Source organism: Schistocerca piceifrons, chromosome X, assembly GCF_021461385.2.
Source record: "Schistocerca piceifrons isolate TAMUIC-IGC-003096 chromosome X, iqSchPice1.1, whole genome shotgun sequence".
NCBI lineage: Eukaryota > Metazoa > Arthropoda > Insecta > Orthoptera > Acrididae > Schistocerca > Schistocerca piceifrons.
Window position 1 is genome coordinate 765,062,178 of NC_060149.1, and position 16,544 is coordinate 765,078,721.

A 16,544-nucleotide genomic window follows, 5' to 3' on the forward strand; every position below is an offset into this window, starting at 1 on the left:
CAGAACTCTGTTAGAATTTTTAACTGGAGATAATTTTGGTTAAATGTGAGGGGCAATGGTCTAACTGCACATCAAAAATTTATGCTGTTGCCCATGCAATTTTGGTATGAGAAACAGATTGTGAGATTTGCAATTAACCTGTTACTAATTTTTCTGAACTGTCTACTTTCCGACATAACAAAAACAACATTTATGCCGTGAGGAAGCATATCTTAAATAGGCCAACCGGTGTAGGGAGAAAGAACAAAAGTGACACAAGAAAAACAATACTTCAGTATTGCAGCAATATTTATTTTGTGATGCAGACTGAATTCCTGAGATGAACTTATTTTGGAATTAGCTACTCATATGGGTTTCATATTAAAATTTCAAAACTTATGACAATATAATTTTGTTATGTAGCTGCTCACAGTTGTGGAGCTGACTCCACTTGTGCTCCATTTCTATGGTGATAATGGAAAACCTCCAGTCACATAACTCTATTTGCTGTGACAGATGCTTGAAGTGTCACTGTCACTGTAGTTATATAGTGAAGTAATCATCTCCTCCATAGAATTTTCCAAAACAGCTTCATTCTGCGATGCTGAAGACTGTTGTAGGCTCTCTGATCATACATTTGTGAATTCTGGAATGGTGTCATTAACTGTGGTGCAATGTCACACTCTTCATCTCCTAAAATTAAAATATTATGCAGTTTCTCTCTTAGTATCTGGCATACCTAAAACTTTCTCCATGTCCTAGCATCATTTACAGACCCAGGCCATGAAGCATCTACACTAGTAAACATTTTGCTATAATCACAGAGATCGTAGGAAAGCCCTTTCGGTTAATATATTCATCTCCGTGTACGAAAGGTTACGTGATTGGTATATGGATGCCCCCACAACACTTGGAAACTGATTCTTCGATTGTGGCATTAACTTTACTGTTTCTAGTTCTTCTACGATTCTATGAAATTGGACCCCAGAGGTGCTTTTTGGGTAATGTGATAAAGAACATTTGAAAATTAGTGACATGTTTGTCTAGTGTATACCTACGTCTCCTCCTCTACCAATCTCAGAATCTGTATCTTCTAAATAGCACAAAAATGTCTTCATTTTCACTTCGTTTGAAAGGCCCTCTTCTTTCATGACTTTTGGGAGGAAGTGATTTGCCAGCGAAATAATGTTTTGATTCTTAAACCTGTAAAAACCTCTACAGCCTTTCTATTCGGTATTTCTGTGACCTATGTGTATACTCCTTTCCCTTCCAAGCAACATAAATTATCCAATTTTTACTAAAAAAATCTCGGTAAAACTTGACCTCAAGAAAACTAACTCAGCTTGAAATGTGCTACAGAGTTTATTTTGAAAAACACTTGTGAGAAACCTCCCGTGTTTTATTCACACAAAATTGGAGAATGTTCTTCACATTGAGCAACCTTCCCTACCCTTTTACACGAGCTGAGAACATTCTCAGGGGAAGTATATTGTTCAACTCGCTGCATTCATACAAACCTGAGAACGTTGTCCCAAATTTCAAGAATAGAGTACATTCTCCATTTTATTCATACAATCCATTTTCCATCGTGAACAGAATCATCTTATGTTTTTGAGAAAAATAAATTATAAAAGACCCCAGTGCCATCAGAATTCAAAATTTTTCTTGGTTCATATGCATTATCCATCATCCATGTCAAAATATTCTTCTATTAATGTTCAGTACTTCCCATGTGTACTGCTTCGCTGTCTCCATGTACATTTTGCTTAGAAATTTTACACATAATGTATTCAAATCCAAGTTGAAAGATTTGTGTACGGGTCACATCTAGTTTGTACAGGAGTTTCTCGCACTAGTTGAGAAATTTTCTCTGTGACATTATTTATTCATATACTCTCTTACAGTTTTTTTTTGTTTTTTAATTCTTTTGTTTATAAATTTTGTGAGCTCCGTTCTGTAAACTATGTACTGACTTGTTCCATGACCAAATAAGTTTGGCTCTCATGGTCCTGTGGAACCTGATAAATAAATTTACGCATCCTCTGTATGATTATTACGTATCATTTAACTTTACTCGTACCAGTTTTGTATTTCACTTAGAAATTTCCAACCTTGTACTAATGTTCATCCAATATTTAATAATTTATGTAGAAATTTTTATGATATAATTGTTATTGCAGGGTGTTTGAAATAATTGTGTGCAAGTACTGTGGATCACAAGGTGTACATAAGAAATGTGGAGAACTTAACATAAGAGATAAAGAGTGGGGATGCCCACTTTGCACTAATGCCCTGACATCAGGTAATTCATTTTTGCACAAGTTGTCATTTTGGTGTGTAATTATCTTCTAAATTGTCTTATATATATTTTACACAAATCGTAAAAACATTTCTGGAAAATTTGTTCAGATAGTAGTGGGGTACTTACCTACAGCAATTCATTCTTTTTTGAGGTGGGAACACTGATATTTTGGGTATGTGACTTGTGGAGAGTAACTAGCATTATAATCAAGATATTGTACATAGTCTACCAAACAAAAAGTAAAAATGTATGTCTGTTGATACAGGAATTACCATGTGTGACCCTGCAGATATGTACAAAAACCTGCAGAAACAAGAAACTGACAAAGTTTTGACTTTTAAACTGGAGCAATAGCATTATTGATGTTTTCACCATCATTGAAACACACATCAGGTTGCTGGCCCAATCACTGTCACCTCTCCTGAAAGTACTGAGCACTTTCATCATATTATTCTGGCAGACACAACAACGACCAGTTGATGTAATTTCATCTCCAATTTGTTTATCACAGGGGACTTCCCACAGATACATCTTCATGATGTTATGAAGATGTTGTTTCTTTACACATAATTCCAGAATTTGGCTCAAAGAGGAAAATGAAGTTCTGGTGTGTGTGGCTAGTGATCTTTATACAATGTCATAGATCCTTTTCTGAAAGTCATTGTGACTGGGTGGTGAATCAGTGCCAAAAATGGGCTAAAAACAATTTGTTTTGCTGAGTATTAATGCCTCTACATATACATACCATTCATTACTGATATTACTACTATGGTACATCTCTCTTATCCACTAATCACATAGTTTACTTATTTCTACCATTTCTTGCAATTAAAAATGTAATTGAACAGTGTTTTGCTGAATCTGCGGGACAGATGACCTCAGCAGTTTGGTCCCTTAGGAATTCACACATACAGTACATGCTGAATCTGTGGAAAGGATGGAAAATCTGATAGAGTAAGTGAAGTCATTTTCTAGAGGAGTTTTCCAATAGTGTTTTGAACAACTGAATGATCACAAACTCAAAACGTGTAGCTGTACATTAGGGTGTCCTTTAGCTATATGTAATTATCTTAATGTTTGTATTTTGCTCTCTCCCCCCCCCACTACTTTTGTTTGTAGAAGAAAGAACATTTTTCGTGTAGAAAGTACTTTTTCACTTTATTTTCTTCCACCTTTTTCTGATTCCTAGATGACTTCAACAATATTTGCCTTGACTTTTGTTGGAACATTGTCATCAAATAAAGCCAGTGCCATAGTTTCTTGGCCCAAGTACCAGTGGTGATTTTAAATTTTTTACTGGATCAATATCCCTATAATTTATCCGTTGAATAGTGAGTAGGAAATTATGGTACGATACCTTAATTGCTTCTGTTGATCAAAACCATGCTCAGACTTACAAGCACTCCACAAAAATACATATTGTTGTTAATGTGTTCTTCTCTATGTCAGATAATGAAACCGATTTTGCAACATGTATAACTTGAATACCTGTATAGCTTTTCCCTTCCACCTAGAATGAGTTACAGCTCCTGGGATGTGAAACAATGTCCCATTTGTTGGAATGCCACCAAGAAGGTCATTCTCAACTTCAGCAAGTTTTGGTAATAATCTCACTGTTTTTTCTGTGTAGGAAGTTTGTTCTCATAAAATCTGAAAATAATAGGCCATACATCATCAAATACTTCACTGATACTGGTTATGTAAGCATTGCTGTTGACTTAGAACAAAGTTGCTATAAATTTCTTGAAAAGTTCCATGTCCTTGCCAGAAGTTACCCCCATCATTGAGTTGAAACAAGTCTTCAACATCAACAGAAAAATGTGATGACAGCAAGGGAGGTATAAAAGTTCACGACTTAACATTTTTTCTAGATATTTACAGCTGCCATTTACTTGACCCGTATTTCTTTCTCTCTTGTCACAGCAAAGTGCCTGAATTTTGTCAGCTATACCCCACTTCTCTACTGCCAGGTCAACAGCCATGGCTTGATCTTTTCCAGGTTTCAAGGAACCCCAACAATTGTTCCTTGCCTTGAAAGGTTACTGATACAGTCTATTGCTTCTCTAAATTTTTTTCTGAGACACTGAAAAGGAGTTCAGGTTGTGACTAGGTTTTCAGTTTCGTGCCCAAAAGCTTCTGCAGCAGTCGTTAATATGTAAATGCCATTTCTATCACTGAATTTGCACCTATGAAAAACTTCAGATGCACAGGGCGTAAAAAACTGCAGTGTATCTCAAGTTTTTGTTACTGCTGCAGTTTTTACTCTTGGTGTTATATGTTGAATGACAATAGGGGAACTTTCACTGTTGTCACTACTATCACTTTCTTGCCTTCTGGATGTTCAGTGAAAACTTTCTGACATAGTAATCTCTAAAGTAGCAAAATCTTGTTCCATTTCTTCGTATATCCTTTTTCTCCTAGTGATTTACGTTGCACTCCACTTGTATGCTTTTTCTTCCTTGCTTTTGGTTAACACAAGATGTATAGTCAGGTTGCCCTTTCTGACACCAAAGTGTTAAGAATTTCTTATCTTCTTAATTTTTCATCTGTCCAAGAGCATCAGAATGGGCTATGTCAAAGAGATTAATCCATGTTTTCCACAAATATATATCTATTGTTTGCTTGATGATCTGGGCACATTTTTTGTACAACTTTCCATTTGTCATACAGATAGAGTACTTTTCAGTGCAGTGGTCTGTTCTTTTAGTAGGAATTCGTGCTTTATGCAAAAAAAATGGAAACTTCCTGAGTCACAATTACTGCACTTTGTATTGTAAGATTTACAGTTCTTACATTGTAGAAGAAAACACTTAGGACTTGCTTCATTGAGGGTAGTTTTGACTCCAATAATTTGATTGGAAATAGAATTGGCAAAAGAGACATTATGTCTTTTCTTGATATTCGTAATGAAGGACGTAAAGGTGTTGATGCCATTTTCCTCTAGGGAGACCATGACAGGACAGGTAATTTTCACCAGCAGTACAAACAGTTGTGAAACAATAATTTAAAAACGAGTGTGCTTGACTACTTTACTGTGGTCCTCCAAGAGCAGCTTCTTACACTTCGGATTGTGTGAAACAAGATAAATACATTGCAAAAATATGGTCACATTTCCATGACAAGAAAGTGACCACCATCCCCATATAGTCACTGTTACCACTAAATGTTGTCTGAACCCGAAATCACATAACCCAAATAGCTCGCAAAAACATAGTTGTGAAGGTTGGAGTATAATAATATTTGGCTAATACTGTTGCAATTAACTCACAATATTAATTTTAATATGAAATATTTCTCCCTTACCATACATTGAACATAATGGAAACACAAACAATAACACAGCAGACAATAGCATGCAACTGTCACCACAAAACTTGCTGAAAATACCACAGTAGTGTCGCTGCTTAGTTTTAAGTGTTTGCCGCTAGACTGTAGCACTTCCAAATCAATAAAAGGAAGAGGCCACTGTCACCCCCACCTGGCTACTACAGCCAAACATACACTATTAATGTTTTATTATTAATAAAATTATGATAGTTATTAATATTACAATATTGATTACAGTCTTAACAGGATTATTAAAAAGCAGTATCTCTAATAAGAAGACTTGATTTAATAATAATAATAATGATGATGATGATGATGATGAGAAACTGCATAACAAAAGTCACATAGCAAAAGTTCAAAACTCCACATAACTCCATGGTTGTTTGTTTTGTAGGTGTGCAATTGAGCTAAAATTTGGCAGTATCATTTTGTTATTGATTGCAATAAAATGGGGAGGGAGGGGGGGAGCTAAAACCTTAGACAGCTGAAAAATAAGGGCCACCCTAGAGCACATTCCCTGTGATCCTGTGCTACAGTATATGATGATGTGGCTGTAATAGCAAAATGATGAGTGTAGACATTTGCACACTTGTGGGTATACATTTTATACCAACTTTGTTACTCTCTTTATTTCATCTGAATTTAAAAAAATCCAATAAAATAATGTGTTATTTAATAACTGTCGTCATCTCGTACTCACCATCATATTTTGTGTGTTGTTGTTATTATTATTATTGTTGTTGTTGTTGTTGTTGTTGTTGTTGTTGTTTTCCTTGCTCTTGGCTAGGTACAACAGATTTGGTTTCCCCTGCCCTATCCCAACATTCACACCTTTTTGCATCTCCATCCAACATTTCTCTCTGGGAGATGCATTTTGTTTTACAGATTCAAGACACAGGATATTTCAGAACTTCGTGTACAAACTTGGAGCAGTGATAAGTAGAGATATTTATGACTTTTAATCATCTGTTTGAGTTGCACACACCAAAGTCTGTGAGGTTCTGGGCATGAAAAAGAATAATTAAATACCAATTAATTTGATCGAAGGCACATTCAAATAGATTTACAACAGGTGTTATAAAGTCTGCCCAAGCCTCAATAACTGTTTTGTACCTTTGCGGCAATGATTGTACAACTGTGTCAAAATATGAGAGGACTATTTTCCATGTCACAAAGTACGTAATTGGTTCAGGCAAACAGTTGAAGCTGTGGTAGTAATTGGAATAATGCGCACACTCTTGACCTGCCCCCAAAGAAAATAATCAGGCAGCTTTAAATTTAGTGAATGTACTGGCCATTCAGTTGGTCCTGCCTCACATGCCCATGTCCCCCAAAGTCAACCAGTAGCTGTGCTAGCTCGTCAACTCCAGAATGCTCTCTCAGTTGTGCTGGAACCAGAGGATGATGGGCACAGCACATACTACAGTGTTTAGTGATTCTGTAAGTTTAGTATGTAGAAGCTGTTGCTAAGTTTTTCCAGTTATCATGCTACCAGAGGCATTGGTCTCAGGTTATTACCAACCACTCCACAATGGACTCGCATTCAGGAGGTCATTGGTTCAAACCCAGTTCCACAGTACCAATTTAGGTTTCCTGTGCTTTCCCTAAATCCTTCCTGAAAGGGACATGGGCAGTTGCCTTCCCCAACCTTCGCGAAATGAACCTCAACTCAGTCTGTAATGACCTTGCCATGTATGAGGTCTTAAACCACCTTCCATCTTTCTTTTCTCATTGTTATCTTCTATCAATGCTATTCCATCACAAATAGTCACATAAAACTTTTGTTGGTAAGATCTAACAGCATTTGCATGTGTGTTCCCATAGCCCAATATGCAGGTATTTTACCGGCCATGTAAAGTAGATGCACCTGTGAACAACATGGGTGTTCAGAAGATAAAGAGTATTTTGTTGAAGAAAGCACAACATGGATTCAGTGTGGTCTGTGAAATTGGATGCTCGTTGTGTCTGCAACTTCTGAAGGTCGTAGATATATAGGTTGTTGTCTTGTAATACTTTCCAATTTTTGCATAACCTTTCCACGTAGCAGATACCACAGCGCACGTACTCTTTGAAGGTGCAGCACTAAGCCTTTCTACCCGAGCATTCTCTAAATCCTATTTTCAAATCGCACCTTCTACTATAAACATATTTAGGGTGAAGGGCCCCTGTTCCTTGAAGGCATTATTAAAGTGCAGCAAAGATGCTGTGGCATGATGTCTCCCTTTAGGAAACTGTTGTGACTCGCCAATCATTCAAAGCGCCGCCGCGCAATTACGCGCGTTCTCTATGTGCGGCGCTGTCTGCCAGCCATGCAGCTGTGCCACCTGAGCGACCAGCCGAGCAGCGGCCGCTAGACTGGGACTCAGTGCTCATTCGAATCCTAACGTGTACACATGTCTTGCTTGTCAACTTACTCTGTGACTTATATGTGTTGTGTCGTTCTGAAATATATTTGTTAAACTTGACGTTATAACAATTGGCGACGAGGTAGTGGATTTTTCCTTTTCACCGTTGACCCACAGGGTTCCATGGCTACTGTTGAGCAACTATTGCAAAATCTCCTTGAACAGCAAATGCTTCTAACAGCGGCGATTCGCGATTTCGTCGCGGCGTCAAATGCGGGGCGTTTCTCGTCGTTGGCTGTACCTCCTTTTCCTCCTTACGACTAGACGGCGGAAAACTGGTCTGATTATGAAAAACGTCTTCGACAGCACTTCTTGGCATTTCATGTCACGGACGAACAACCATGTAAGTCTCTGTTCCTTTCCTGGATTTCACCTCAAATGTATCGGTTGTTGTCGCAATTGGCACCTTTGAAGGATTCTGCATCTTTGTCCTTTGCTGAAATGTGCTCACTTCTGTCTGTCTATTTTCAAAAGCAAACGCATGTGGTAGCCTCTCATGTTGCCTTTTATTGTTGTCAGAAACAGCCGCATCCATCCTATCGCGCTTGGGCTGCTGAACTTCACGGCCTCAGTCGAAAGTGTCAATTTGTTACTGACGTTCACAAAGTATCCTATGCCAATTCCATGGTACGGGATGCTGTTATCCGGTTGGCACCCGACAAAGAAGTTCGGCAATGTGCCCTTCAGTTGACGAATCCGACTCTAGATGAAGGTCTCTCCATTGCACAGTCTTTTGAAATTTCTCGCGCCGCTGGGGCGCAAATAGAGGTGTGGGGTGATGTCGGGGAAATACAACCTCTGTGCACTGTTGACGGCGCGTGCAGCATATCCCCGCCGGCCGACGTGGCCGCAGTGCGCTCCCACGCGCAGCCTCGGCCTAGCCGTAAACAACCCGCTAAGAAACTGCAGCAAAATCCCTGGCAACTTCCTTCATGTCCGCGGTGTTTTACGAAATATTCATGTGCAGTGTGTCACAATTGCAAAAAGAAAGGTCATGTGTCTTCCATTTGCAAATCTGACCGCATACATGATGTTCGTGAACATGACGCTGATTCTGATTCTGTGTTGTCTGTCAATTGCACTTCTTCCCTTTCAGGGAAGTTATTCCTCACTGTCCAAATCCTTGGTCGAGATGTTCGCATGCAAGTGGATACCGGTTCTGCTGCCACTGTAATTAATTCTCAGACGTATCTTCAATTGGGTTCTCCACTCCTGTCACCTGTCACTCGGCAATTACAGACATACAATAAACAGAAGATTTCTCTCTTGGGATAGTTTAATGCTGAGGTATCTTACAAATCCGTCGTTCGCACTGTTCCCATATTTGTGGTCGACCAGAGCAACGCAGAAAATATTTTTGGTTTCGATGCCTTTCACATTTTTGGGTTCTCCATAGATGACTCTGTCAATATTGTCTCTGATGCTATTCCTTATGCTCAACTGGATTCCTTGTCGATGACATTTTCGTCCCTTTTTTCTCCTGGGTTAGGCCGTGCAAACGACTTTGAAGCTCATATCGCGCTCAAACCCACTGCTCAGCCTAAGTTTTTTCGGGCTCGGCCCATTCCTGTGGCCCTTCGTGATCGGGTAAAACGGGAGTTGGATCGTCTCACTACTTCCGGGGTCTTGCTTCCTGTCACTTCCAGTGAGTGGTCCTATACTGTCGTTGTCGTTGCTAAGCCAAATGGTGATATTCGTCTCTGTGGCGATTTCAAAGCCACTGTAAATGCTCAATGCCTCATCAACACTTACTCTATGCCCCGTCCGGAAGAACTGTTCACTAAACTTGCTGGAGGCCAGTATTTTTCTAAAATTGACCTTTCAGAAGCTTATCATCAACTTCCTGTCGATGCTGCTTCCCGGCAGTTTCTGGTCCTTAACACGCCTTTTGGCCTCTATCAATACCAACGCTTGCCATTCGGGGTTGCTAGTGCCCCTGCTCTCTTTCAGAGATTCTTGGAACAATTATTGCTCCCTGTCCCTGGATGTATCAATTACATGGACGACATTGTTGTCACTGGCTCCACCACTGAAGAACATCTTCAAAATCTCCGCACACTTTTTCATGTCTTACAGACTGCCGGTCTTAAGTGTAATCTTCAGAAATCACAATTTTTTTCAGGCACCTATCACGTACTTGGGGTTTCAACTCTCTCAGGATGGTATTCGTCCGCTTCAGCAAACCATCGCTGCGATCGATGCCCTTCCTCGCCCTACATCTGTTAAGGAACTGCAGGCCTTCTTGGTGAAAATAGCATAGTATCACAAGTTTTTACCGTCTGCGGCTTCGGTGGCTCAGCCGTTGCATCGCCTGTTGCATAAAAACGTTCCTTTTCACTGGTCCGTGTCATGCGAAGCGGCTTTCCAGAAATTGAAGACTATGCTGAAGCAGGCCCCGTGCCTGGCTACTTATCGACCTGGCCAACATCTTGTTCTTGCCCCAGACGCCTCTCAATATGGGGTCGGTGCAGTCCTTGCGCACCGTTTTTCTGACGGTTCGGAACAATCCATTGCTTATGCCCCCAAAACGCTCACGGATGCCCAACAAAAGTATTCTCAAATTGAAAAAGAAGCTTTGGCCATTATTTATGCTCTTCATAAGTTCGGTGTTTTTCTCTATGGCTCAAAATTTCATCTTGTTACGAATCACAAACCACTTGTTTCCTTGTTTCATCCATCAATGTCTCTTCCCGACAAGGCTGCACACCGCCTCCAGCGTTGGGCTCTTTACTTGTCTCGTTTCAATTATGAGATTTATTTCCGGCCAACGGCTCAACATGCAAATGCTGATGCTCTGTCTCGCCTTCCCATGGGTCCTGATCAGGCATTCGATAGGGACGAACTTTTGTGTTTCCACCTGGATGTTGCCGAGCAGCGGGTTGTGGACGGGTTCCCCATCACTGGGGACAGGCTGGCAGCTGCTACGGGTTCTGACCCTACCCTCTCCCGGGTTTTACGCTGTATTCAGAAGGGTTGGCCAGATCGCCCGTCCTCTAAGACATCTGATCCGTTGCGGAACTACTACACTTTGCACTACTGCCTCACGGCTAGGGATGGTGTTATCCTCCTCTCCACTGACAATGCTTCGCCGCGTGTTGTGGTACCTGCGTCTTTGCGTGCTTAGGTCTTGTGCCTCCTTCACCAGGGGCACTGGGGTGTGTCTCGCACAAAATCTCTGGCGCGCTGTCATGTGTACTGGCCTGGCATCGACTCTGAAATAGCACACATGGTCGCTCCCTGTGGCCCTTGTGCGTCACAGGCCGCTGCCCTGAAGTCATCTTTGTCACCGTGGCCTTCGCCTGAGAAGCCCTAGGAGCGCATTCATGCTGACTTTGCGGGACCCTTATTGGCTCCTCGTAATTGACGCCTACTCTAACTTTCCTTTCATTGTCCGTTGCACGTCGCCTACCACCACGGCAACCACCAGTGCTGTCGCCCGCATTTTTTCTTTGGAAGGGCTCCCCTCTACTCTTGTTACTGATAATGGTCCGCAATTTGCCTCTTCCGAATTTGTGGATTTTTGTGCTTGTCACGGCGTTATGCATGTCACGGCCCTGCCGTTCCATCCACAATCCAACGGTGAAGCTGAACGACTGGTCTGCACATTTAAGGCTCAGATGCGGAAACTTCTGACTTCTTCTGCTGCTGATGACGTGCTTCTCCAGTTTCTGGCGTCTTACCGTTTCACCCCCATGGGCGACCACAGCCCGGCTGAGCTCTTACATGGCCGACAGCCCCGCACGCTACTTCATCTTCTGCTGCCTTGCACCTCACGGCCGCGGGTGCCTTCACTTGGCCGGTTCACCACCGACGACCTCGTCTGGGTATGGGGATATGGCAGGCGGCCAAAATGGAGCCCTGGCCACATCTTAAGACACCGTGGCAGATGCCTGTATGAAATCCAGACGGACACGGGTGTTGCAGTGCGTTATTCGGACCAGCTTCGGCCTCGTGTGCCAGCAACGCCTGTTCCGAATGCCGCTACACCACCTTTGGCTCTACCTGACACTCGGGATCTTGGCATCTCTCAATACTCACAACGCAGCCCTCTCACCGTCATCGCAATGCCGGCACAGGATGGACGCCACCAGGAGACGTGCCCTTGCAGGAACCGGATGACCATCCTCTGTCAGAGCAAATCTACTCGCCTCCAACGGACGCCGACACATCGCCCATGTGTCCTGTCATATTAACTGGACTTGGCGCAACGGGCAGATTGGTGCATGAGGCCCCAGCAGATTCGACCCCTACGTCTCCTGTCATCTCAACCCGTTATCATCGGGGACACTTCCGTCCGTACTGGAAGCCTCCTCCTCGAGACTTTACGGTGAGTTAAACAACGCCCATGGACGTTAGCCATCTCCAGGACACCTCCATCAAGACCAGTGCAACAATTTCAAAGGGGGGAAAAGTGTTGTGACTTGCCGATCATTCAAAGCGCCGTTGCACAATTACGTGCGTCCTCTACGTGCGGCGCTGTCTGCCAGCCATGCAGCAGCTGCGCCACCTAAGCGGCCAGCCGAGCAGCGGCTGCTAGACTGGGACTCAGTGCTCATTCGAATGCTAACGTGTATACATGTCTTGCTTGTCAACTTACTCTGTGACTTATATGTGTTGTGTCGTTCTGAAATATATTTGTTAAACTTGACGTTATAACAGAAACCTTAGCTTGTAGATGTGATTATCTCTTCCATCACCAGTCGAGTCACTGTAACACGTATTGTTTTCCTCAGACTATTCATAGTCCACATTGGATCAATAACAGGTACGACAAAATTCACAACTAGAAGCTGACCAGTTCTTAACGTCAAGTGGATAGACACAGTGAGCAAAGTGTATGCAACTAGTAAGCAACTTGAAAAGTATGTATTCCTTAACTAAAAAATAAGGTTGGCCTATTGTTTATAATGTTAACAGCGAGGTTCCGAAATATCCTGTTAAATAATTTTGATTCTTATTCCACATTTACAGAATTTGATTTATAGTGACCTTTAAGGTTAGTCGTATTATTCTCATAAGAAAATTTAAGAATGCCAGTTGTATTTAAATGATTGCCTCATTATTGAAAATATTATCCTGTTGCGTATTCTCCATTGGTGGTTTACATAGTTAAGTTTTCTTTTCTTCTCCCTTATCAGATTTTTCATCATACACACATTATGTCTTCTGCTTTACAATGATGTTGAGGAAAAGGAAATGGTTGAAGAAGTGGACACTGGTTAAGATATGGATTCTTGTTTAAGACAGATATGGTTTAACTCTCTGTCTGGCTTCATTAGTATAGACTTTCATTGATAGAGGCTTTCTGTGCATTCACTGTATGACTGTAGATGGTCACTGGCCATGATTAATGCTTTCCACCCTTCAGAACGTACAAGTGCTGTATCTATAATGACCTTCTGTTGCTGAGATGTTAAACTCTGACCTATTGTCCTTCTTTCTGAAATATTAATGACTCACCATTTCCTGTTATGTGATACGAGTAGATCAGTGGACACAATGATGCTTGTCTCCTCTTTCTTCGATAAGCTAACTTCAATTTCTCTATTTGCTATCTGTATAATATCTTAATCTATTCATCAAAATGTTGTTCAGAGATGGTGCTGTGGTGGGACAGTGATCTTGTTTTCATGAGAAGCTGAATTCAAATTTCAGGCCTATTGATTGGAGGTTTACTGTGACTTCTGTAAACAAATATTAGCAACTGTTGGCTGGGGAAAATGTCATGTTACATTCTCTTCATTTCTGCTCATACATCTGAGATACTGAGATAGTGCTTATGTGTCCCATGAAATTGCTGATATGAATGTGTTAACTGACACTTACCTTGAACCGCCCCCCCCTCCCTCGCCCCCCACATGCAAAAAACACTTTAATACTAATTTTTGCCCTTTTGATTAGTTATACATAACCCTATAAAAGCATTTTAGCTGTACAGTAGAGCCCTGGTAATTCGAGCTAAATGGGGCTGAGGCTACCCTGAATTACAAAACTGGGATAATACGTAATCATCAGTAAATTGATAGGTAAATCATGAATAAATGGTTACCTATCACAACAATGATTAAAAAACAATATAATACATACCTGTGTTGTATATGCATACATGGGCTCACATTTCCAAGTTGCAACAATGTAAGTTACATTTTAAAGAAATCACCCATAGTCCTTTGTTTTTAAAATAGAACTTTTTGTTTACCAACAATGTTATGCCATCTTCTAAGAAGCTTGGCGTCAGTTGGAGTAGCTTCTGCTTGCTGCTCGATATAACGCGATACCACATCTAGCACTGACAAACCCTTAGTGTTAGTGATCACTGATACAGTTTCTCCAGGCAATTCTTCCTCGTCACTATCTTCAGTGGGTTCACTAACCATTTCAACAATTGTAAGATTTGTAAAATGCCTGTATTGAACTTGTCTCATTACAGGGTAAGAACAATGTGCAAATACTATCACATTATAATTAGTCCTCATTAATTTTCGAACCAGCATTGTCAAGCATTAAGATTGCTTTGGAAGGCAAGCACTTTTTCTTCACCTTTCTTTTGGTCTCTCGAACAAAATCTTTGAAGTTAAATTTTTTTGTCCATCCAAGCAGATTTGTGGTGGACGTGTGCAACAGGCATTGCAAAAGCTGTGATATTTTTTAAAGCTTTAAGATTAGCATCCTTCCCTATTAGTAGTAGCTTCACTTTATGGTCTCCACTTGCATTTGATGTGCAGCAAGAACTGTTAATCTCTCTTTGTTTTTTGTAGCCCAGGGCAGCCTTTTCTTCTTTTGAGGCTAGAGTTTTAGATGGAAGCATTTTATAATTTAGCTCTGTTTCATCACAGTTAGACAGTTGATCAGGAGTAAGATTTTCTGCTTGTATAATTTTTCTTAATTTCTCGCAAAATTGTGAGAATCCTCAAAGTTTTTGACTGCCTTACGCCATATCACTTCTTCCCCCTGTCCTACCACTATCCTGAACTTGCAGTAAACTGTCTTCACCTTCCTTTAACTCATTTCTAAAAAATATAGCTTTTTCTTGCAGAGTAGGTCATGAAATTAGATTTCCTTTTTGTCTTTGTTGAGTAAACCAAACAAACAAAGATTCACTTGTTTTTTCATACTCAGATTTCATGATTGTCATCCATTCAAATGATGAAATAGAACACTTGTTTGATGGAAACTTCTCAGTTTTGTCTCTGTTTCTATTTCAATCTTCAGCTGTCACTTCACTGTCTCCACACTCAACAGTAAGTTTTTTTTATGTTTCTCCTTTGTCTAATCTTTTCAAAGCCTCCAGTTTCACATTCCGCAACACAAATTTTCTCTTACTCCTACCACTCGTTGTAGTGTATGAATTAAAAGATTAAATATCACACTTTCATTACATACAGTGCACTGTACATACATACAGCACTTTAAAATTAACGTGACACAGGTGACCAGGTCTTTACTGTATTGTTTTATACATAATTTCTTCCTTGTTTCTTGCAGCATTTGCTTTCTTTCATTTCGTAAAAACATATTAATTATGTGGTTTTTGTATTTTGTGCAAAAAACAAACTTGTTTCCTGTATATACATGGTATACACGTTGTATACCTAGTAGACATAATATGCACTTTCATTTATTTGTTCCTGTAGCTACATAGTATAACAATTTTTTTTTATACGTGGTTACTACCCATGTATTTCTTTTTGTTGCATCCATAGTAATGGATATTGTTATATTTTAGCCAGCAACTCTCTCTCTCTCTCTCTCTCTCTCTCTCTCTCTCTCTCTCTCTCTCTCTCTCTCTCTACGTACCCATCCACCCACCTTCCCTCCCTCTCCCTGTGAGATACTTAATTTGTATTAGTTGATAGTTCTATGATAAACAGAGAAATGACAGCTCTATCGCTAATTTCAGATTCACACTAATGGCAAATTTGTCAGAATGTGTGCATGTAAACAGTGGTAAGTGCTAAGAACATCGGTCATTAATAGTAATGTGTGTCATGTTTGTGCCAGGTAAATGCTTTTCAGGGATGATTTGTACACATCGAAGGATGATTTGGATAACTACAGCTCAGATAAAGATCATGAATATGTTCCTGAAGACAAATGAGCTTCAAAAGTTGATGCTAATTGTGTAAATGTGAATAATTCTTTAAGCATGTAAATAATGTTGTGTCATGTACCACAATTTATGTGAAAGTGTATTGACAGAAATGTTAAGGGGGTTCCTTAACATTGTTTACGCACTGTTGTAGGGTCAAATTAATTTTATATTGTCTTGAATCAGTTGCAGGTTGTTATACGTCATTCATTTTCTTCTTTTCTTCAAATTATACTTGATTATTGCCAAAATTGTTGATGCAAGACTTAGTATCTTAAACTGAAACAATTTGGGACTTTTAAATTAGCATATTTAAGAGGTTTCACAATACTATTTTGTTAACTCCCTCAACAAGTCAAAGTTAGTAAGTCAATGCTAACCCAGGTTAAATGCACTCAGTTTGTTAGTAAATAATGTTAAGAACCCATTGACATATTTTTAA

At 40.3% G+C, this 16,544-nt stretch overlaps 1 protein-coding gene across 1 annotated transcript in view; it reads left to right on the forward strand.

Moving 5' to 3' along the window:
- Positions 1–16,544, forward strand: part of LOC124723033 — a 247,975-nt gene that overhangs the window by 144,130 nt on the left and 87,301 nt on the right. The window contains exon 8 of the mRNA XM_047248209.1: positions 2,160–2,281. Coding sequence (XP_047104165.1) covers positions 2,160–2,281 — 122 coding nt within the window. The remainder of the gene's footprint in view (positions 1–2,159; positions 2,282–16,544) is intronic.